Genomic DNA, 23,351 nt, shown 5'->3' on the forward strand with positions numbered 1-23,351 from the left:
ATTTTGCAGACGAGGAAACAGATGCCCAGGGAGTGAGTTGCCTGAGGTTATGCAGTGGAACCTGGAACCCAGGCCTGGGGCTGCCTAGCGCTGCCGTTCCCGTCACAGGCCCAGAAGCATGGATGTGGTCCCCCGCCCTGCTGTGCAGTAGTATGGTACCAGGCTCTCCGCGGGGCCTTCACGATGTAGACAAGGACGACATGTTGAGCTCAAGGTGATCCTGGGACAGGTCCAGCAGAGTGACCCTGACCTCTCTCTCCACCTGATGGCACGTGTCCTCTGCAGGACATTGACCCTGCCAGGGGCCAGGCTGGCCCAACTTCAGGGAGGGACAGGATAGGTGCTCAGACTGGAAGGAAAGCCCCTATCCTTCCTTTTCATTCTCCTCTGGACAACTCTCTCTCTGTGTCATATCCTTGTATTATATAACATGACAGGGTGGCTTCAGCCCAGGACATAAGGGAGAGGCTTGTCTTCTAAGAGGCAGCCACCCCTCCCTCCCCCTGGACTTGTGTCTGAGGGAAGGAGTTTGCCCTGTGTTCTGGCACCAGGTGCTGGGTGCTTTGATCAGCAGCCCTGGAGTGACTTCTTGGCAGGTGGTCAGTTTGGGACAGGAAAGACACACCCTCAGAGTGGGGACAGGCCTGCCTCACATCCTCCTTGGACGGCCAAGGCCCTGCTTATCTTTCCAGGACCGCTTAGAGGACTGGTGGGTGGGGGGAACCAGGCCGTGTATTTCCCCAGTCTCTGAGGCCAAGGAAAACCCTCAGATCTGAGGTGAGCGGGCGTTCTGGAGGCTGGGCCCCCACCTGCGGAGCTTGGGGAGCCGGCTTGCCCTAGGAGGAGCATGGGCAAGAGCAGAGGCCAGGGCGTCAGGAGGTTGTGGTTCCAGGCCTGGCACTGCCTACTCCACCACTGAGAAGGACAGTCATTTCTCCACCAGGCCTCAATTTTCTAGCTGCAGACAAAAGAGTTTGGCCCAGCTATCCTGTAAGGCCCCGTTCATCTTAGAGGCTGTGGTACATGAACCCCATCTGGGACTCTATGCACAGTTTTGTTGAGTGGACTTTGGTGGGGGCTGTTTAAAAATGTACCCGGAATTTTGTTTTTATTCAGGTAGAGGGAGGCCAACAGATCAGAAGACAACTGCTGTTGAAAAGACAGTTTGCGACCAGGCGTGGTGGCTCAGTCCTGTAATCCCAGCACTTTGGGAGGCCGAGGCAGGTGGATCACCTGAGGTCGGGAGTTTGAGACCAGCCTGACCAACATGGAGTAACCCCGTCTCTTTTAAAAATACAAAAAAAGAAAAAAAAATTAGCTGGACATGATGGCGCACGCCTGTAATTCCAGCTATTCTGGAGGCTGAGGCAGGAGAATCGCTTGAGCCCAGGAGGTGGAGGTTGTGGTGAGCCGAGATCACACCATCGCACTCCAGCCTGGGCAACAAGAGCGAAACTCTGTCTCAAAAAAAAAAGAAAAATAAATAAATAAATAAAAATAAAAAATAAAAGAAAAAAAGAAAAGACAGTTTGCTACTCATAGTTCCCAGAGGAAGGGGAGGACCCAGGGTCAGTGGGGGCTGGGGAGGGAGGTGTGGGAAGAGTGTGGGCAGAGCCTCTGTTGTGGCTTGCTTTCATAGGAAGGAATGGTGAGGTAGGGTTGGTGGCTCAGCAGGTTTAGGATTGGATAGCTTGAATAATTACCCTGGGCCCTGAGCTGCAGGGGTGGTCTGATGTGTGGCCCTGGGGAGATTTAGGGTAGGGGCCTAATGTCCTGGACTATGGAGCCTGATGAAAAAACGCTGTGGGGGCCTGGGGCTCCGGATTGGTTGGTCTGCTTTGATACAAAGCCTGCTTGCTATCTCCAGGAATTAGCTTACCCTGGTCCTTCCCTGGGTGTGCAAGACCCCAGATGTCAAAGCATCATAAAATACACAACATTTTAAAGACACAATTAATACGGGGGCCAGTTCAAGGTGCTTCCAGCCCTTGGTATCGTGTGTGAATTAGAGACAAGAACCCCTGCTGGTAGACACAGCAGGGCAAGGGCTGTTGGGTAAGGGATTATGGGCTGGATTTCAGCCCTCCCTGGCCCCTGAGCCAGGCACCTTGGAGATGGTGGAGCCTAAACAGCTTCACCTGGCAGCCCTGGAAAGTGGCCAGATTTAGCAAATAAAATACAGGATACTCAGTTAAATGTGAATTTAAGATATATAATGACTATTTTCTTTAGTATAAGTATAGCTGGTGAGTATGCCCCATGCATATAAATTGGAGGATATTTATATTAAAAAGTTATTATTTTTCTGAAACTCAAATTTAACCGGGCATCTGTCTTAGCCCAGTTGGGCTGCTATAACAAGATACCATAAACTGGGTGGCTTATAAACCACAGAAATTTATTTCTCACTGTTCTGGAGGCCGGGAAGTCCAAGATCAAGGCAGATTTGTTGTCTATTGAGGGACAGACACCTGGTTCACAGATGCCTTCTTCTCACCGTGTCCTCACAATGTGGAAGGGACAAGTGGTCTCCCTCAGGCCTCTTTTTCGTAAGGGCACTGATCCCACTTATGAGGCTCCACCCCCATGACCTGATCATCTCCTAAAGGCCCCACCTCCTCATACTTGGGGGTTAGGATCTTGACATAGAAATGTTGGGAGCCACAAACATTCAGACTGTGATGGCATCCTGCATTTTATCTGCACCCCTAGACCCTGGCCACTACTGTCCCTGAGTCTCCTTGTCTGACCATGGCCTATTGTCAGGGTCTTCCCCAGCAGTTACCCTAGGACAAGACAGATAGAAAGATAGAAAGAGAGAGAGAGAGAGAGAGCACAAGTCAGATAAAAGGATGGACACACATACAAATGAGTAGGAGAACCACAGCATGAGGGAGAAAAAGTGACACAGTGAGAGCGCAAAAAAAGATACGGGGAGACAAAGAGTGAGAGAAACCAAAAGGGACAGGAGAGAGGGACAGCTGCAGAGAGACAGGGGAGCTGGTTCCCTCCCCATCCAGCCCCCAATATCCCCCCTCTACCTAACCCCAGTCCCTCCCCAGCAGCCACCCACCATCCTCCTCTCTACCTAATCCCCCAGCCCCTGCCAACCAGCCCCCCACTATCCTCCTCTCTACCTAACCCTTGCAGCCCCTCTCCCCAGCCCCCACCATCCTCCTCTCTACCTAACCCCCCAGCCCCTCTCCCCAGCCCCCCACCATCCCCCTCTCTACCTAACCCCCTCAGCCCCTCCCAACCAGCCCCCCCACTATCTCCCTCTCTACCTACCCCCCCAGCCCTTCCCAACCAGCCCCCCACCATCCCCCTCTCTACCTAACCCCCCAGGCCCCTCCCCACCAGCCCCCCACCATCCCCCTCTCTACTTAACTCCCCCAGCCCCTCCCCATCCAGCCCCCCACCATCTCCCTCTCTACCTAACCCCCAGCCCCTCTCCTCTTAGCCCCCCCATCTAGCCCTCCATCTAGCCCCCTCTCTACTTAACCTCCACCCCTCCTAGTCCCCTCCTCATCCAGTCTCCACTCCTTTTAGCCCCCTCCTTACCTAGCCTCCTCCCCATCAACTCCCTGTCCACCTAGCCCCCTCCCCACCCACTCCCCTTGAAGCCCATCCACACCCACACCCTCCCCTCCAGGCCTCACCTTGGAGTAGGTGGCCCCATTGATGACCTCTCCCTTTCGCAACCAGATGATGGAGGCTGCAGGCTTGGCATTGTCTGCATGGCAGGTGAGGTTGAGGGGGTCCCCTGCACGCAGGCTGATCACAGGGCCCCCCAGGATGACGGGGTCATCAGGCGGCACTGTGGGGAGAGAAGCAGCGAGGTCAGGCCGAGGCTGCCCCCTCGGGCAGGACGGCAGGCAGGCTGGGAGGACTTTGTGGAGATGATTATCATACATTAATGAAACGCATCATCTGCTTGTACCATAACGATGAGAGCAGCACCCGCAGTGATCCCTGACGTGCACTGCGTGCTTACAATGGAGGATATTCCCGTCAGTCATCGCATCCCTGCTCAGGGCCTGCCGAGAGGGGACAGGGCCAGCAGCCTCAGCCTGCACTCCCAGACCCAGAAGCAGAGCTCTGTGGCCCAGGCGATGTCTGTGGCTTCTTTTTAACTTCTTCTTTTTTCTTTTTTATTTTTTCAAGATGAAGTCTCTCTCTGTCACCCAGGCTGGAGTGCAGTTGCATGATCTCGGCTCACTGCAACCTCTGCCTCCCAGGTTCAAGCAATTCTCCTGCCTCAGCCTCCCAAGTAGCTGGGACTACAGGCATGTGGCACCACGCCCAGCTAATTTTTTTTTTTTTTGTATTTTAAGTAGAGATGGGGTTTCAACATGTTGGCCAGGCTGGTCTTGAACTCCTGACCTCAGGTGATCTGCTTGCCTTGCCTCCCAAAGTGCTGGGATTACAGGCCTGAGCTACCATGCCCGGCCAACACCTGGTTAATTGTATTTTTAGTAGAGATGGGGTTTCACCATGTTGTCCAGGCTGGTCTCGAACTCCTGACTTCAGGTAATCCACCCGCCTCAGCCTCCCAAAGTGCTGGGATTACAGGTGTGAGCCATGGCGCCCGGCTTTTCTTTTTTCTTTAAATGAAGCACTGTCACACCTGCTGTCTGAGTTAGTCCTCACAACAGTCTGGTGAGGTCAACGTTATCACCCCAATGACACAGGTCCGGAAGCCGAGTTCCAGCAAGATTAGTGACGGGCTCAGGGTCACATGGTGGCAGAGCCAGGGCTGGAGGCCAGGCCCAGGGAACCTGGGAGCACCAGGCCGGCCCCTTCCCTGGCAGGGAGCAGGGTACAGGGCAGCCCTTCACGGTGGAGCCAGCGCTTCGGAGGGCTGTGTAAGCGCTGGCATCTCCTGAGCTCCTCACTCCTCCAGAGCGGCTCCAGCCCCTTCGTCCCCAGAGGCAGCCGGATTCTCTCCTGTCCCAGCCTTCCCACTGCATTTTGTAGCAGGGTCAGAGACGGGTGGCTCCTGTCAAGGGATCCTGAGTGCCAGGAGGAGGGGGCATCTGCGTCGGAGCACGGTCTCCGCAGTGCCCAGCACAGAGCCCTGTGCCTCGGGGAAAGTCCACTGACGTTTGCTGGCCGCACTGGGGTCACCACTTTGGTTCCCATGAGGACCATGGGCCGAAGGATGGTGGATGATCATGGTTTGGAGGAGAGGCCCAGAGATGCGAAGTGCCTTGCCTTAGGACACAGAACCTCTTCCCATGCTTGTGCTTGGGGACACGTTGAGGGTCTCAGGCCCCTGCTGCTCCCTGGACAAGCCACAGAAGGGATAAGAGATGAGGCAACTGTCCTCTGAGGAATCCCTGTTTCCCTCCCCCCAGGAGGGGCTGGGCCCCCAGCAGCTCTGAAGGCTGAGAGAGGCCCAGGGCCTCCGGACACATCAAGATGTGAGCTGTCTGTGTACACAGCAAACACAAAAGGGGTAGTTGGATAACGGGGGCCTGGGGACCTGGCACAAAGGGTCCTCTCTGCCTGGTGGCCAGAGAAAGCCTGCCTTTCTATGCAGGCTCTCTGCTCGGGGCTCTGGGCTGGAGAAGTTCAGAGCTGAACAGTCACAGCTCCGGGCCCGTCCTGACTCCGCTGGCTCAGCCTTCCAGCCTCAGCCTGCATGGGAGCTTCCCTCCCCTTCCCAGGGGATCGCCCCATCAGCCCCTCTCCTAGTCCACTCCGGCTTCTCCGAAAGCTCCAGGAGGGACAGGAAGCCCCCACGGGGGCTGGTAAGAAGCCAAGAAGCAAACCTTCAGACCAGCTGCCTTGCCCTCCCTGCCTGGCCTTGGAGGCCTGCTCCCACACTAACAGCACAGCAGCGCCATTTCCTGAGGAATAAACAACCTCCCAGGGCTTCCGAGAAGCCATCACTGACCCCAGGGGCAGCGAGCCCCGGACTCCACCGAGATCCTGGCTCAGGAACAGAGTCTGCCTCATGCAACCCTGCCTGGCCCTAGGCTCTCGAGCCATGCCTCCCCAGGAGGCCCGGAGGAAGCAGGTGGGAATGGGTTGGATGGAGAAGACGACCCCCCAGCCGCCCACCCCACACCCTTTCATTAGTGCCCACGGGCTTCCTTGGGGTGGTCCTGGCCACAGGGCAAAAGGGAGGCAGATTAGGGCTTTCCACCAAGTGGGGGTGGGTGCAACCGCTTCCGGAGGAGGGGAATTGCATCTCCATGCGGTGGGTGGGGGGCTTCCAGCAGGAAGAGCCGGGCTCAGAGGTGGCCAGCCTTCACCCTTCTTTCTTCAAGGCAGCCTCCCCGACCAGGATGGAGGAGCTCAGGCTCCATGAGCTAGCTGAGGGCCTGGAAAAAGAGCCATGTGGAGCCCTGGGGACCGCCTGGATACCTGGGGCCTCAGCCTTCCCAGTGACTGTGGAAAGTGCCTGAGAGCAGAGGGTGGAGCAGGAAGCCCCTTTTCTCAGGGTGGCTTCAGGCGCAAACGTGAGAGCTCGGAGGATCTGGGAGCTGACCGCTCTCCAGCACGGACATTTACTGGGCCTTGGACAGGGGTTTGAAGCCTTGACTGCATGCTCCTCTGCAGAGGTTTTAAAACCTCACTGCGGGCCACACCCTGAGCAGCCAAGTCCCAGTCTCTGGAGGCGACCCCAGGCATCAGGACTTCGGGGAGCTCCCCAGGGGGTCCTATGGCAGGACCCAGCTTTCTGGGCTGTGGGCTCTGGGCTGAGTTGCAGGAGCCTCTGCTTGCTCTGAGCACAGTGCAGCCACCAAGGTCTTCCCAAGAATCCAAGACCCAGAGGACGGACCCTTCCTCCTTGTGGCTGGAGTGTTGTGTTACTGGAATATCGGATTAGAGGCAGCGCGGACGAGGGAGGAGGGAGTGGGGCGTGTTGTGGGAGTGCTCAGGCGCACACACAGCCACGCACATACATCCACCCTCAGAATGGGGCCTGATTACATCTTCCCAAATAAGTGGTTATCACGCTGGGTATTCATGTAGCCATGCATTATTGATTGGTCTTCGCTTCACTGCACACCAGATGGGGGTGGGGGCTGGGATGGGGTGGGGGTTGGTGAGGAGGGAGGATGTTTGGGGGCCAGCAGGCTGAAGAGAAATCAGCAGTCGCTCTTGGCAGCTGTGTCTGGCGTGGAAGGGGGCTCCTCATTACCTCCCCATTCAGACTCGGCCAGGCTGGGCCAGGCAGTGGCTAGGGGAGGAAGTTTCGGAGCGGTCCCTGCCTGGAGATGTATTATTCATCACCCTCGCAGGACTGGTTATTATCCTCTACCACTATAGAGTTTGGGCTTCTAATTTTTAATCACAAGGAAGGTGGGAGCACTAGCCTTTTCGTGATTAATCCGGAGATAAAAATAGTTGACTGTTTTGGTGTTGTGCTTGTTGTCATTCAGGAAAAAAATGGCATTAACTGTTGGGGCACTGAGGCCTGGGGAGGACTGAGCGGATCCCAGGCAGAGTGGGTCCCCAGAGCTGGAAGCCAGCCTGAAAGGCCACAGCGCGGCCTTAGCCGGGGGCGGCTGAGCGACACTCCTGCGCCCAGCTGGCTCCTGGGGCATTGATTATGAAAGAAACACATCATCACGGGATGCTGAGCTCTTTACAGTTTACTCTCCCCGCTGGCCAGGACTGGAGCAGGCAGCTTCAGTCTCCCTCCCTGCTCTGCCCCTCCCTGCCCAGCTCTGCGGACTTTGCCTTGTGTGGGTGGGCAGTGGGGGCACCCGTCCCTTTCCCTGTGTGTGGGAGGGAGCCCCCAAAAGCTTTCCCCAAGTTCTGCTGCCAAAGACAATGGGGTCTCGGGTGGAGAGGTGGCATGGGGAGAGGGAAACAGGCCAGAGAGCACAAGAGGCTGACCCAAAGTTACCAGTGACGAGAGCAAAGAAGGGTGAGGGTGGGCTTGGGACGCACATCCTGGCTCTAACTGGAGAGGTAAAGCTTTCATCTGTTTCACGCACTAAGGTTCTCTCTAACCTCTATACTCCTCTTTTTTTACAGACAGTTTGCCAGGTTGGCCAGCCTCATCTGAGCAGGCTGGAAAAACTCTCTTGGTGCCAGGACAAGGACAGCACTGAGGGAATTTCCTCCAGTGTCCACTTGGTCACCCAAGTGGGACCTGGCTGGGCTTCCAGGAATTCCTCGATGCTCCATCAGCCTGGGATGGTTGGTCTCTGAGCATGGCTGATCAGTGGCAGCTGGAGGAGTGGGGGACCAGCAGTGCCACCCTCCTGCCCCCATACTGCGTGGTAGAGAACCTCATAGACGCCCAGGGCTTTGGAGAGCAAGACTGGTTCTCATTTAGCTCAATGAGCAGCGAGTTCCCCACAATGCTGGCAGAGTGGGTCTATCACGAACACCAAACCCTCCAGGGGCTTCCTGCTGAAGGAGAGTAGGTGTTGCCTGCAAGCACCAGCACTTACGGTCCTCGCTGCCCATGGGGCCTCAGTCTGTTCCAGCCACTCCTTACGCAGCAGGCCCTGGCCCCACTGCCTCTCTGCTGCTCAGCAAACCCAGCTCCTTCTGGGGCGGGGCTTGCCCTGCTCCTCTCTGTCTGTAATGCTCTTTTCTGTTCCTCACTCTACTGGCTCTTCCTATCAATGAAGGTGCAGCTTCAAGAGCCCCTCAGTGACTCTCCACTACCCACCCCTGCACTTTCTGGATCACTGGGTTCATTTATTATCTGTCACCATTCTAGAAAGGACAACAAAGACCTTATCTATCTTGGTCATTGTGATATTGCTGTACCACATAGTAGACGCTAAAGAAATATTTGTTGAATATTATTTGTTAAATAAAAGACTCTCAGAAGGGGAGTGGGGATGGGGCCAGGAGGGTGGTTATCATGGGCTTTGGCTTCTGAGGTCAGCGTTTTAAATCTTGTGTGTGTGTGTGTGTGTGTGTGTATATATGTGTGTACATGTGTGTATATGTGTGTACATGTATATATGTGTGTACACGTGTGCATGTGTATGTATGTGTATATGTATATGCATGTATATGTGTGTATGTGTGTATGTATGTGTATATATGTGTATATATGTGTATGTAGATGTACGTGTGTATACATGTATATACACGTGTATATATGTGTATGTATGTGCGTGCGTGTGTATACATGTGTATGTAAGTGTGTGTGTATATATGTGTGTATGTGTGTGTGCGTGCATGTGTGTGTGCATTGGGTATAGTTGGGAGCGGGCTGGGTGAGTAGTGGGAGGGAGGAGGGCAAAGCGGTGGCCCTTCTGAGGCCAGCTGGGACAGCAGTGTAGGAACTCTGTGCTGCTGTGGCATCAGGGTCGCTGCTCCCTGTCTCTTCTGGAGAGAGGGAAGCCTGGCTGAGGAGGGCTTGGTGCTGGGAGTTGGTTCTCAGCCTGTTTCTCCGTGGCTGCTGTCCTCTGATTTGTCTGGAACATAGGATGGGAAAGGGCGGCAGGCCGAGCGTGGTGACATATCAGAGACACTTGGCTGAGTGGGGAGAAGGACATTTGTGGGTTCTTTGATTTTGTTCTGCCGCAGCCCCAGGGGCTCTGGGAGGGTTGGTGCTAGGAGCTCCAGCACTGACTACAGTGGAGGGAGGATGCTGAAGCCTCGGGGCGCATCTCCCACACCTTCAGCATCTTCTCCATTCCCAGGTTCCCTGCTGCAGCCCTGCAGTCAGCCTGCCATGTGCCCTGCCCTCCTGCCTCCCTCCCTCCCAATATTTCTCTCACCACCTCCTCCATGTCACAAGCTGAAGCTATGATAGCTGAGTGAAGCCATACATGGCCTGCCGTCTTAGAGCTGATGGGGAGGCCCTTGCCACTCCAGGCCAGTGCCCAAGACAGACATGTGTGCAGCCTTGGCACCTCCTGGGAGCTTGTTACAAAAGCAGACTCTTGTGCTCCACCTCAGACCCCCTAAGTCAGAATCCGCCTTTGAAAAGACCCCAGACAATTCACATACATTTTCAAGCTGGAGGAGCGCTGCTCTAAGGGTTCCTAGGTAGAAATCATGACAAACTGACAAGTGCTACGAAGGGAAGGCTCGCTGGACAAAGAGCACGTGTGGGGGACCCTTGATCCCTTCACAGGCTGCCTGCTCCCTTCGCTCCCCCGGGGCTGGCCAGAGAAAGGGGCAGACTGCTCCCTGCTTACTGGCTTTGGAGTTACACGATCTTGTTTCAGAACAGCTTCCTTTGTGTATGCTGTTTCTTTAGCTTGGAATGCTGGCATTCTCCTGGACCACTAGTCTTCTCCTGGGTCACTCTTACACACCCTTTGAGACTTAGTTGAGAGGGCACCCTCTCTGAGAGACCTTTCTAGAATCTCCCAGTTGGGCCAAGTATATAGGGCTTCTGTCTATGATCCCACAGCATCCTGGGCATCCCCTGACTCACTAGCTACCACATCCCATGGAAATCTCTCTGTGTGTGTCTCTTCCCTGAACCATGATCTCCATCTAGATCCCCATCTCCCAGCAGAGTGCCTGCCTGCTGCACAGGGCACAGGGTGGCATATGTGTTTGCTGAGCTGAACTTGACTTGAGTCCATCACTTTATGAGCCATATGATTGTGGACAAGTTATATAATCTGACAACCTTAATCCTCTTATCTGGGAAGTGAGATAATAAAGATACCTATCTTGCAGGGTTATCATGAGGATTACCTTACAATATGAAAGATACACAGAGAACATTGTAAAGGGCTATACAAATGTTGGTTATTATGTCTAATTTTTAGGAATAATATTTAGCTTTGTGGCTGTGTGAAAAGTGCTGTGCCAAGGCCCTCTCATTTTATTCTCAATATCTTTTGAAGCAGGGACTATTAGGGTCTTCATTTTATAGGTTAAGAAGCTGAGACTCAGAGAGGGCAAATTACTTGGCAAAGATCACACAGCCATAAATGGTGAAGTTGGAATTTAGACTCGAGTTTTATGACCCTACAACATGTTCTGTTGGAGTTAGAGCAGCTCCCAGACTATGCCTGCAGCTGCAGCAGCCCTTCCATTAACCCCTGCCTTTGTCCTGGCCCTACAGTTCTGCGAAGCAGGCTCTCTGCCCGTCCCAGGGGGCATTCAGACCTGGCAGGTACTCTCCTCCCTTCCCTCCCCGCAATCTGAATTTCAGAGGGCCCCAGGAAGCATGAGCCTGGCTCGCAGTTGGTGCTTTGGCGGTGTCTGCTAAGGGAACGGACGAATGATGTTTGTAGTCCGTCCAACTCCTTGCTCCCTTTTGTGGTTTTGCCCGGTTCTCAGGTTCTGGGCCGCGTGTAGTCACCAGCCTCCGGTTTCCTCACTTACACAGATGCGCCACCTAATGGTCACAATTCAGAACTGCAGGATGTAGAGACAAGAGGGAGGTGACCTGGTTAAGAGTCAGCTTCCCAGGGGTAGCTGAACAATCTTTGGAGAAATTCGTATTGAGCACCTATACGCCAGGCCCTTTCTAAGCACTAGGGACAAGAGGCTTCTGCCCTAGTGGAGTTTACCTTCTAGTGAGAGAGACAGACAATAAATGAATAAACAAATACATACATAATATAAGGTTAGGTGTTGATAAGTACTAGAAGGAAAATAACACTTGGCCGGGAATAGATACATCCTAAATTGGCCTCCGGGATTCCCTCCTGGCTTTTCTGCTTCCTCTCTGGTTATTACTTTTTGTTTTCTTCCCACCCCTTAAATGCTGGTCTTCCCTAGTTAGCTCTTGCTGGCCATATCTCATTTGACACACTATCTAATGGAAAACCTTCACTTTTCTGTGAACTCAACTCACATCTTTATGCTGATAAATTCCAAAGAAGCATCTCAGGCCAGACCTCTCTCTTGAGCTCCAGAGTCATGACCCAACTGTCCACGGGCCTTCGAAGCTCAGCAGGTGTGACACCACACTCACCACCTCTCCCAGACACCCATTCCTCCCCATATTCTGTATTTTGGAGAATGGCCCCACTGTTCGGGGACCAAGTCAGAAATCTGCGGGGTCTTTCTGGATTCCACTCTCAGTCACCCTGCCTTGCCAACCAGCCTGGTTAACCCTCTGAAGTATCGCTCAGATTTGTCTCTTTCCATTCCCACAGGCTTCCTGGCTCAGCCATCATCATTTTGTGCTTGGATTATAATACTGCTTCTCCCCTCCACCTCCTAGTCCTCTGTGCTTTTCCAGAGTGACTGTTACAAAAGTCTGAATATTCACCCATCCAGTCAACCAGTAATTCACCCACCATGTGCTGAATATCTAGCATTCTTCTGTTTCAAATCCTCTGAAAGTCCCTCGTTGCCATCTAAATAGTCTGAACTTCTTGGCCACTGCTGACCCTTTGGCCTGGCTTTTCCTCACTTCTTACCTCAATTCCTCCTTGTGGATAAGAGCCACCTGCAGCTGTTGGAGTAAATCGCTCTTCCCCAATTGCCCCTTTCCATTTTTTACTTATTTATTTTTTTTGAGACAGAGTTTCGCTCTTGTTGCCCAGGCTGGAGTGCAATGGCACGATCTCGGCTCACTGAAACCTCCGCCTCCTGGGTTCAAGCGATTCTCCTGCCTCAGCCTCCTGAGTAGCTGGGATTACAGGTGCCCGCCATCATGCCCGGCTAATTTTTGTATTTTTAGTAGAGATGGGGTTTCACCATGTTGGCTAGGCTGGTCTCGAACTCCTGACCTCAGGTGATCCACCTGCCTTGGTCTCCCAAAATGCTGGGATTACAGGCATGAACCACCGTGCCGGGCCTGCCCCTTTCCTTTTGCTTTGCTAACTTGAAGGTCGGGTAGCTTGGGTTCGAATCCTGGGTGCTATGTTTACTGGCTTGTGGCCATGGGAAAACTGCTTAGCCTCTCTGTGCCTCAGTGTCCTTATTTGTAAAATATGAAATAAAATAACAAAACCAGATTCACTGTATAGTTGCCAGGGTCAAGGAAGATGTAACATGAGAAAATGCTTTGTAAAGGGTCTGATGTATGATGCGGCATGTTATTAGTTCTCTAAGCAGACTGGGCTCATTCCTTTGAAAGGCAATAGATGGGCAGGGGAGCTGGGACTTAGAAGTCCCGGATTGTCCCCTTGGTAAAGCAGAGGTCTATGTCCTTTTCCCTGCTTTGCCCTGCTGGGAGCTGGGTGAAGACCCTGCTGCTCCCATGGGTGATTGCACGCTGCCCTGCCTGGCTTGGCATCCCCTCCCTCCGGGCCCCCTACATTCTGTGCCAGCTGAGGCACACATTGCTTATGGGCTGCAAAGGCACATGTGAGCCCCATGTGGAGTAGAGATAAGCCGTCTCAGCTGAGCTCAGCCCAGATTGCTGACTCACAGTTTTGGGGTGGTTTATTACGCAGTATCTGCACTCAGAACACAATACTCCAAGATATCGCATCTTAGAAGTTGAGAAAACAGCAGAAGCAAAAAGGTTACTCTCCAATCCCCTGCCTTCCTGGGCGAGAGCTAGCTGTAAAAAATTCTTTGACCCATCTCCCCTGAAACTAGGTCATGAGATCCTCATTCCAGAGGGATCCTGCCCTATACTCAAAGGAGAGAAATGGCGCACAGGAACTCCAAGAGGAATGCAGGCAAGGCCTTGCTAAGTTCTTCCGGTTTGTTACCATGAGGTCATACCCCCTTTTTTGTCCAATCACATTTCTGCACAACTGCCCATTCTTTGTTGAACATAAGCCTACAAATACACAATTTTCCCATGGCATTTGGGCCTTCATTTCTGAAAGCTCACATAAAACTTTGGTTAAATACATTTGTTGCACTTTTCTCTTGTTAATCTATCTTTTGTTACACGAGTGTCAGCTGCAAACCTTGTAATGAATGAGGAAAATATATTACTTTTTCTCCCCTGCAGCAGCAAAAGCTAACTGATGTAACCCAGTAGTCCCCTGCTGTTTGATTCAGAACTGGGCCCACGGCATCAACTGTCTCTCCACTTCCCTCCGATTCATTCTCCATCCACTATGGCCAGGTGACTATTCTGGAAGCTCAGTCTGCTGCTCACAATGTTCAGCGGTTCCCACTGCTCCAGCACAAAAATCAATTCCTCATCATGGGGGCCTTCCCCGTTTCTCTCCAGTGAGGCCTCATCTCTGCAGCTTTCTCCTGTGTGACCGTTCACTCTTCTATGAGGATAGCCTGCCCTTTTCCAACTACACGCTTTGGCTTGTGAAGTTCCCTTTGCTGGGAATCTCCTTGCCTGAGTCTTAACTGGCTGGAATCCCAGCCTCTTTTCAATCAGCTCAAAGGCCTATCATGCCTTGTTAACTCTTGGTTATTCTTTAAGACTCAGGCTATTGTCGCCTCCTCCAGAAAGTCTTCTCTCAATCTCAGCCCCTGACTCTCCCATCTGCAGCCTCTGCACTGCCATAAGACCATGTGCCCACCTCAGCAGGTACATGTGGTGCCTGGCGCCATTACCGCCTGCTGTTCCCCTGAGGCTGTGAGCTCCTTGAGGACTGGTCCTTGCCAAATTCTCTCTCTAGTACTTAGTACAGTGTCTGGCCCATAGTGAGCACTTAATAAATACTTGTTGCCTGGTGCCTTGCTTGATCCCACTGAATTAGAAGCCCCCCTCCCCACCTGAGCACCTCTTACACTGGTTCTCACCACATCTATATTGCATTGACTTGTGGACCTGTTTCAGGTTCCCCACAGTTGCAGGGTAGGAGTCTTGATGCCTCTTTCCGTCTCCCATTGCCTAGTATATTACCTTGGATGCAGTCATAAAAAAACAGCACCAATAATATGAATAATAGCTAACATTGATATAGGGCTTACCACACAGCAAGAACTCTTCTGTGTACTTTACAAATATCCTTTAATCCTCACAACTCTATGTAAGGTAGATACAGTGATGATGCATATTTTGGAGGTGAGGAACCAGCCAAAAAGTAGTTAAGTTACTTGCCCAACATCACATAGCTAGTAAGCAGCAGAGCTGGGATATGGATAGGGTTTCTAGACTTAGCAAATCAAAGAACAGTATGCCCTGTTAAATGTAAATTTCAGATAAATTAAAAAATGGTAGTGTAAGTATGTTTATCTGAAATTCACATTTAACAGGGCATCCTGTATTTTATCTGGCAATCCTGTAGATGTGTTAATTACATATATGTGATTTAATTAATGTAGGTGTGCTTTCCCCCTCTTCAGACCCTCCCCACCTCCACTTAGGTCTATATTAAGAAGATGTGGGGCAACATGCAAATGGAATTTTTTTTTTTTTTTTTTTTTTTTGAGACGGAGTCTTGCTCTTGTCACCCAGGCTGGAGTGCAATGGCACAATCTCGGCTCACTGCAGCCTCCGCCTGCCGGGTTCAAGCGATTCTCCTGCCTCAGCCTCTTAAATAGCTGGGATTACAGGCGCCTGCCACCACGCCCGGCTAATGTTTTTAGGTACTTTTGGTGGAGATGGGGTTTCGTCATGTTGGCCAGGCTGGTCTCAAACTCCTGACCTCAGGTGATCTGCCCACCTCAGCCTCCCAAAGTGCTGGGATTACAGCCGTGAGCCACCACGCCCAGCCACAAATGGGAGCTTTAAAGGATATGGCATCCAATATATTTGTCAGCACAATAGCACAGACATGTCTCCAAGGAGGGTGGGGACAGGCAGAAAAGAGGAACAAGGAGCAAGACGCAGGTTTAGGATGATGGCATGTAGCTCAGAGGAAGGTGTGCTGGAGGCTGTTTCAGTTCTGCTCCTAACCTGGGGGTGGGGGGAACCCTGAACTAGCTGACTTCAGAGGTCCCCTGCAAAGGTTTGGGACACTGGGAAGCCCACTTCTCAGCTGGAGCTCATATTGTTTAGGGGATAAGAAGGGAGGCCCTGAAGTCAGAGTGCCTGGCTGGGCTTCTGGCTCCGTCACTCACTGGCCATGTGACCATGTGCAAATTCTCTGTGCTGGATGATATTAATGTCATAGATATTATAGTAGCTATTGCACAGGGCTGGTGTACTGTTTAAATGAGTTCATGTAAGAGTTATGCAGTGTCTTGTCCCAGAACTTGGCACTGTAGTAAGAACCCACTAAATTTTAGCTCTTAGTATTATTATTGTTTATTCAATAAGTAACTCCACATGGGGCCAGAGAGTAGCATATTGCGTGTGAAATGGGCTTGTTTCCACCTCTTGTTCTGCTATTACCTTGTTCCATGCCCAGCCCTGGACTCCTGAGATGGAACGGTCAGTACCTTGCCTCAAAGCACCTTTAAACCACCAGAGCGATGATAAGGAGGTCACAGACCCAAAGATCCCACAGCTGTACAGGTGTGACAGGCAACCCCGCTGCTTTTAGGCAGGAGACCCCAAGGGAGGGACGGCTGGGCCAATGGGCCAGGGCAAGGGAGCCAGGTGCCATCAGGGTCAAAGTCAGCAGTGGCTTGGTTCGCTCCTTAAATTAGGGAGGGTGAGTGATCGTTGATCTTTGGTTAAACCCTGAAAGAGGGTCTGAGCATCTCAGGGCAGAGCTACTTGTGAGGAGACAGACGTTTCATTAATAATGAGCAGGCATGTAAGTCTCAGGCTGTATGCAGAGTGGAGGAAGGGAGGTGGGTAGAGAAGGGAGCCGCAGTGATTTGCACGCGAGCAGACCAGTGTGTCTGTGCCGGATGCAGGTGACAGAGGGCGCTATGTGGCTGCCATGTGCACAGCAAGGGTGAGAGGGCTTGGGAGAGGCCAGCAGAGAAGGGACAGTGGAGTGGGCGAGTGCATCAAACTGGAGAGACGAAGGGGTGAGTAGGGCCGGGGCAGGGAGGCCAGTGTGTGGTGCTGGGTGGCTTTCACTCACCCTCCCAGTACTGCGGAGCGAGAGACTTTCTCCTTTATCCAGCCCAGCTCCTATGCTGATGGTTGCAGGACGGGTGAGAGTGCTTCTTAGGTGTGTTTGCAGGAATAACCGGCACATGCCCCCTTGCAGCCGCTCACAAAGCTCTCCAGCTGGTTTCGACCTTTACCTGATTTGGGGGCTCTTTTGCTGAACACAGCTGGGTTGGTGGGAAAAGCCCATCATGGTGGCTGCCGTGGACTTGTATAAATCCATGCTTCATGGTATGGTGGGCCCTTGCAGTAGCCTTATTTCATAGGTGGGTAAACTGAGGCATAGACTGGCCAAAACATTTGGGGCAAGTCACACAACTGGCAAGGACTCTGGCTCAGATCCTGCCGCCCCAAGCACTCAGTCCTAACTGCGGTGCCATAGGCTGCGCTAGCACGAGGATCGGCGTTGGTTCACTTCAGTAGCTTTAATAGCATCAAGGCGGCCATCCTGACCCAGCAAAGGGCCAGGCGGGGACTCCGAGTGTCCCCGCTGGTCCCATAAATAGAAGCAGAACTGATATGGTTGGTTTTGCTATGGGTTCCACATCCGGTAAATCCACCTCCTCAAGGAGCCTCATGGTTTCAGTAAGGACGAAAATGAGGCCAGGTAGAAATCCTGCCTACCGACACCCGGGAGCCTCAGAAGTCTTAACAGAAACGGAGGGGCACGGGAAGACAGTCATTACATTAAGGGGTTTAAAAAATAAGCATAAGACATTCCAGTAGCTTTCTTTTGAGATGACAGATTAGGAACACTGCCTTTTGCAAGATAAAAGCATGCGTTTGTTCCACATCTTGGTTGGGTACAGGCCAGCAGGGCAGACAGGAGGAGGGAATAGAGAGGTGACCATGAGACAGAAGGGCAAAAATTAAAAAAGACAGGCAAAGAGGCAAAGACACAGGGGGCGTGGGGTGCAAGTCACCTGCTCAGGAAGAAGATGGATGTGGGGAGAGACACACAATCCTTTGGGATGGAGGACCATAAAACCAAATGGCAGCGTTCCAAGGAAGGAAACAAGCAAAACACTTTCTCTAGGCCTCTTGCTACAAACACTCATTTCAGGGAATCCCAGAAATCACTAAAATGTACCTTTCAACTTTATGCAAATTTACCAGATCCACTGTTTGCCAGAATCCTAAGAGGAAAAAGTCAAAATCTTTTTCCGACCTGAGCCTTCTTCTTTTTTTTTTTCTCAAAAAGTACAAGCTTCTACATTTGAAAAAGGGCAATATTTTTAGAACTTATTAGATGAAAGTGTTTTAATTCTCATCTACAGTCTGGCCTTATAGTTATTTTTTGAAATCTCCTCTGTTCCTCATTTTTCACATTTGCCCCATTCTGGGGAGGGAGGCCTGGCCTTTATACCCTGTGGGGACAGTTACTGGAAGTGAGCTTCCTGTCTTTAGCCACAGACAACTCCAGAGTGGAACTCAGCAGGGAGTTGGCCGCCTCGCACTCCAGCATGAGTCCTGTCCTGTCCCGAAAGGGGTAAAGAGAAACTTGGTAGCACCGCAGCTTCCACCTCGGGGTGCGGCTCACAGGAGGCAGAGGTGGAGGGAGGGAATGGCCTCTTCCCCCAGGGTGTCTTCTTTTGCTCTATCACTGTTGAGGTGGGATGGGGCTGGTTTTGGAACTAGAGTGCTTACTATCAGAATAAGCCCCTTATTCAGAATAAGAAGAGCTTGGTTACTGGGTAAGGAGGGGACTGTGGGCCTCCTATGTTCGTCTGAGTCCTATTCACTGGGGAAGGGAGGGACTCCTCATCTGGCTCTGATCATCCCTACAATTAAGTTTGCTGGTGTTGGCGGGGATGGCTTTGGGGCCACCCAGGCCCTTGCATCTCCAGGCCTTGGTGGGTGATGTCAGGCAGGTGAGGAAAGGGCACAGCCTTTGCTCTCAGACAGAGCTGGGAATGACCCCCAGGGTGACCCTGAACAAGTTTATCAACCTTCCTGAGCCTCAGTTTCCTCATCCATAAAGTGGAGCTAATACGTGCCTCCAATAATGCAGGATTAAAGGAGAAAGTGTACTAGGTCCTCAGTCGTGGAGGCAGCCAGCTGCTCAGCATGAAGACAAAGGCTGCTGCTGAAGACCCACTGCCTTCTCTTGTGTTAAGATGAGCCGCTCCCCTGGTTAAGGCAGAGTGTCAAGGAAGCTCAGACCAAGTCAGACCAAATGCATATGTGCAGTGGAAGAGAAGCAACATGGAAGGAGCTGCGGCTCCCAGTGACCTGGCCTGTTGCCCAGGGAGCTGCAGATGAAGGCTCCGTGAGCTGAAGCCCACACCCTCCCACCACCCATGAGCCACACAGGGAAAGCCTGCTAGGTGACTTCTCTCCTCTGGCCTCTCCCTGCTCCCACCTGTTCCCCCCAGGGGATCCCCCCCAAATGACAATCTAATCAAGTTGTCCCTCTGCTTATGGTGTCCAAAGCCCCACAGCACCCAGGCCTGGCCACCTTTGCAGCCTTACCCCATGCCCATCTCCAGCCACAGGGCTCCTCGCCGCAGGGCACAGCCACACAGCCATGGGCCTCGGACCCTGGCTCTGCGGCTCTCTCCTCCGAGACTGCGCTTCCTTCCCTTTCCTGACTTGTGGACACCTACACGATGTTCAGTCTTTGCTCAAATGTGCCCTCTGACCTCCACTAGATTGTGCTTAAGCATCTGGAGCACAGCAATCAGTCTCATCCTGGGGTGCATCCCAGGGCTCAGCCTGGGACCTTGGCATGGGGCTGAGCTGGACAGAAGCTGTAGATGGATGCGCTGCATTTGCCGTGGAGAGCCAGCTGCATGGGAATCACTGCTGGTTGGACCCGGGTGCCTAGCTCGATGGGAGCTTCCCAAGGGAAGCAGCCCTGTCATGTTCCTGTTTGTCTCTCCTGCCCCAGCTCAGCCTGCACAGAGCAGGTGCTCAACAGATGAGCACCCCATCAATGATGGAAGGATAAAAAGAGATGCCTGCGTGAAGTGGGAGTTAGGTGGAGAAAACAAAGCTTCCAAAGGGGATACTTTGGGAGGGGCAGATCTAGGACACATTGATATGCATTGAGTGTCAACTATGTTCCAAAAGCTTCCTGTTGGCCCTATTGTTACTCCATCTTGGATTCCTGGGTCAATTTTGGGAGATGCTGAGATTTGTAGTCCATAAGGGCATTGCTGGATGCAGATGTGTGAATCACCATGAGTTTGGACCCAGGACAGCTGGTGTCCCCTGGCTTTCCTAAGACCTTGGACATGCCCCTTCCCCTCTGCATTGCCCACTCTCCACCTTCCACCATCCCTTTCTCAGGGGCCCATCAGCTAGGCCAAGCAGCCCTTGGATCCTTAATCACCTCTGTTCTTTTGCTGGCTCTCTCTCAGGCTTCCCTTTCAGCTTTGATGAGCAACTCACTTGCTATGGAAAGTGTGTTGTTCATGGTGGATCCTTTATCAAAAAACAGGATGGTATCGAGTTGTAGTGGGTGCGCTGGGATCAGTCCGGGTTAAAATACGTGGGTCTCAGCTCAGATCTCCATCCCTGGCACTGCACAGGAATCTGGGCATGTTAGTGCTGCATACGTTGGGGAAAATGAGACGTGTTGCTTGGGAGCAGTCCATGAGCTGCTCTGAGGAGTGAATGGGGTGAGGTGTCCAGTGTTGCTTTGAAGTGAAATGTATTGGGCGTGTCTTAAAGTCACAGTTAGCTCCCATCATGGGCACTCGTGTTTGTGGCCAGAGGCATAGATAATCCAAATCTGGTCTATAATTGAGAATATTATTTGCATTTGGCTTTGGAATGCATTGTGTGTGTGTGTGTGTGTGTGTGTGTGCGCGCGCGGTGGGGGCGGGGGAGGCAAGGCAGTTTTACTTTCTGAGTATGTTTATTTTAGACTTCCATTAGCATTAATTTGCATTCACTGGACACAGCCACTAGGGAGAGGTGAGCAGAGCTTTCTCCCCATGAAGTATTCTTCAGCCTGGCCCTGTCCATGACCCAGGTTATTGGAAATAGACCATGTAGGCCTGTGTTCCATGGGTGCTCAGAAATCCTGGGGGCTGAGATACAACCTCAATGATCAAGCCACTGGGCCAGGGATACAGAGCTGTGTTTGCAGTGAGACCTGGGATTGACTCCTGGCCTCCCGATTCTGGGCTGTGTGGACTTGGATATGTTAATTAGTTGTTTGAGCCTGTGTCTTTATCATAAAATAAGAGGGATAATAATCTGTGAAGGTTAGGGGATGTTCCATGGGATGGCATTTGTGAAGTCCCCAGAACAGGGCTCAGTGAATGCCCACTCCTTTTCTTGTCTTTCCTCCCCCAAAGAATGGATCTGCCTCCTTCATCTCTTGTGAGTCTGGGACTCCAAGGGCCGAGCAGAGCCGGCAGTAGCATTTGAGGTCAAATAGGAAGACGCCTCTGCTTCCTCCCAGAGTGCAAAGTCAGGCAGGGATGCTCATTTGCTCTTAAGGGTGCAGGAGGTCCACAAATGCTGGAGGATCCACAGCCCACCTGCCCGGGGAGGGGGCGTTTGGAGGGTGGAGGAGAGCCTGTTGTCTCTTTGGAGAATGGGGCAGGGCTCTGTCTGGATTTTGGGTCCATCCCGTAGTGGAAAAGGGTCCTGTGTGAACAGAAGGGAGGGCTTCAGATAATCCTGAAACCGGAATCCCAAAGACAAGCCCTGAGTCTCCAGGCCACCACTTTCTAGCTGTGTGGACTCTGGTGAGTGGCACCTTCCCGGGCGTCAGCGTCTGCATCTGAAAGTGGGCACGGCAGTGAGACCACCTGAGGATCAGGAAGGCTGAGCGAAGGCCAGAAGCCTGTGAGCCTGGAACTCTGCTCAGGTGTCAGAACGTAATGTGAGCCCAAGAAGGGCGGGCGAGCGCTGGCTCTGAGCGGGTGCTTTATTGTGTGATGGGTGCGGGACACTTGCTCTCAGGGGGAAAGAAAGCGCCCTCTCTTCCTGCAGGGCTGGCTGAGAACTAATTCAAAGTCATGTGACTCTGGCTAAAGCCTGCATCCTGGTTCTCTGCTCCCCACTGGGCCAGACTGTTGGACTCCAGTGTTGTCTGTCTCCCGAGCCGAGGTCTGGGGCAGGTAAGGAGGCCATATCAGGAACACCTGCCCATGTCTGTCCCCAGAGAGAAGACCCAGGAGTTCAGCATGGTGCAGAGAAGTTGAGCAACATGCCCAAAGCAGCCAAGATTACCATTTCTTTGTGTTCCCCACACACAGATTTGAATGTTTTTCTTTTTCTTTTTGTTTTTTTTTGTCGCCCAGGCTGGAGTGCAGTGGCGTGATCTCGGCTCACTGCAACCTCCACCTCCCAGGTTCAAGCCATTCTCCTGCCTCAGCTGTCTGAGTAGCTGGGACTACAGGCGCGCACCACCATGCCTGGCTAATTTTTGTATTTTTAGTAGAGATGGGGTTTCACCATGTTGGCCAGGCTGGTCTCGAACTCCAGACCCCAAGTGATCCTCCCGCATCAGCCTCCCAAAGTGCTAGGATTACAGATGTGAGCCACCACGCCTGGCAGATTTGGAGTACTGATAGAGGGTTTCAGAATCTGGACTTTTATTTTCTCGCTTCCCTTCAGTGAGCCAAAGGGCCCCATCCTTGCTTACCTCAGTTTCCTTCGGGCTTATAAAATGGACAAAAGGATAAGTTGCAGAGGGCCACCGAGGAACTGAGAGGATGATCTATAGATAGTCTCATCTTCACTGAAAGGGGAAGATGGGCTCAGGCTGCAGCGTGAGGGAGTGAGGTTAGACATCTGGAAGAACTGTTGTTGGAGACACAGCTGGGGAAGAGAGGTCAGGCCTCTTTTTCCCAAGCCTGTTCCCCTACCCCCCATCAGGGATGAGGTGGATGTGACAAGGTGACATGACTCTAAGGCAGAGGGATGGACCTGGTGGCTCCGCAAAGCCCCTCTCAGCCCCTGTCCACTCAAGTACTTCCTCATTAGTTTTGCTGAAGTTACTTCCCTGCTCCCAGTTAGCCTCTGTCCGTCCAGTTCTCTGAGAGGTGTTTCTATTTGTAGGGGCCAAGGGGCTAGGGGAGCATGGGGCTGGAGTGGGGAGGAGGAGAACGAGGGGATGAGGCTGCTAATTGCCACTGTCAGACAGCAAGCCTCGGCTCAGCTGCTGGAGGGGAACAGCCACCAGGCCATTTTTATGACTTCCTATCAAACTTTGATAAATAGACTCTGAACGGGCCTTTTCTTCCAAGCAGTTCATGCCTCAGTGGCTGTTAATGGTGAAATATCAAGATGCTGAGGGGGCTCTGAGCTGGACCGTGCAGGGAGGACTGGCTTCTTACCTGCCCTGAGACCTCGCTCTTTCCTCCTCTCAGATGCTCTGGAGAGGGAGTGGGCAGGACTAGATAGAGACCTCCAGGCAGATGGCAAGGCTGGTCTCCAGAAAAGACAGACCAGGGGATGAGGGTGAAGGAATTAAGTTAGATACGCAGCAGAACTTCCTGGCCATGGGCGGAGTGACCCAAGAGGCCGTAGAACAGCCTCAGTGCTGCGGCTAACCGACAGGGGGCAGGAATTGGCACTGCTTGTTGCAGAGCAGTTTCCCTGCAGGGAT

The 23,351-nt window shown here is 52.5% G+C and overlaps 1 protein-coding gene across 6 annotated transcripts in view; it reads right to left on the minus strand.

Moving 5' to 3' along the window:
- The window catches only part of KIRREL3 (kirre like nephrin family adhesion molecule 3), a 594,169-nt gene that overhangs the window by 48,291 nt on the left and 522,527 nt on the right, over positions 1–23,351 (minus strand). For all 6 annotated transcript variants that reach the window (XM_063728268.1, XM_063728266.1, XM_063728267.1 and 3 more), the window contains one exon: positions 3,660–3,817. In XM_063728268.1, the coding sequence (XP_063584338.1) occupies positions 3,660–3,817 (158 nt within the window). The remainder of the gene's footprint in view (positions 1–3,659; positions 3,818–23,351) is intronic.

Source organism: Pongo abelii, chromosome 9 (genome assembly GCF_028885655.2).
Source record: "Pongo abelii isolate AG06213 chromosome 9, NHGRI_mPonAbe1-v2.0_pri, whole genome shotgun sequence".
NCBI lineage: Eukaryota > Metazoa > Chordata > Mammalia > Primates > Hominidae > Pongo > Pongo abelii.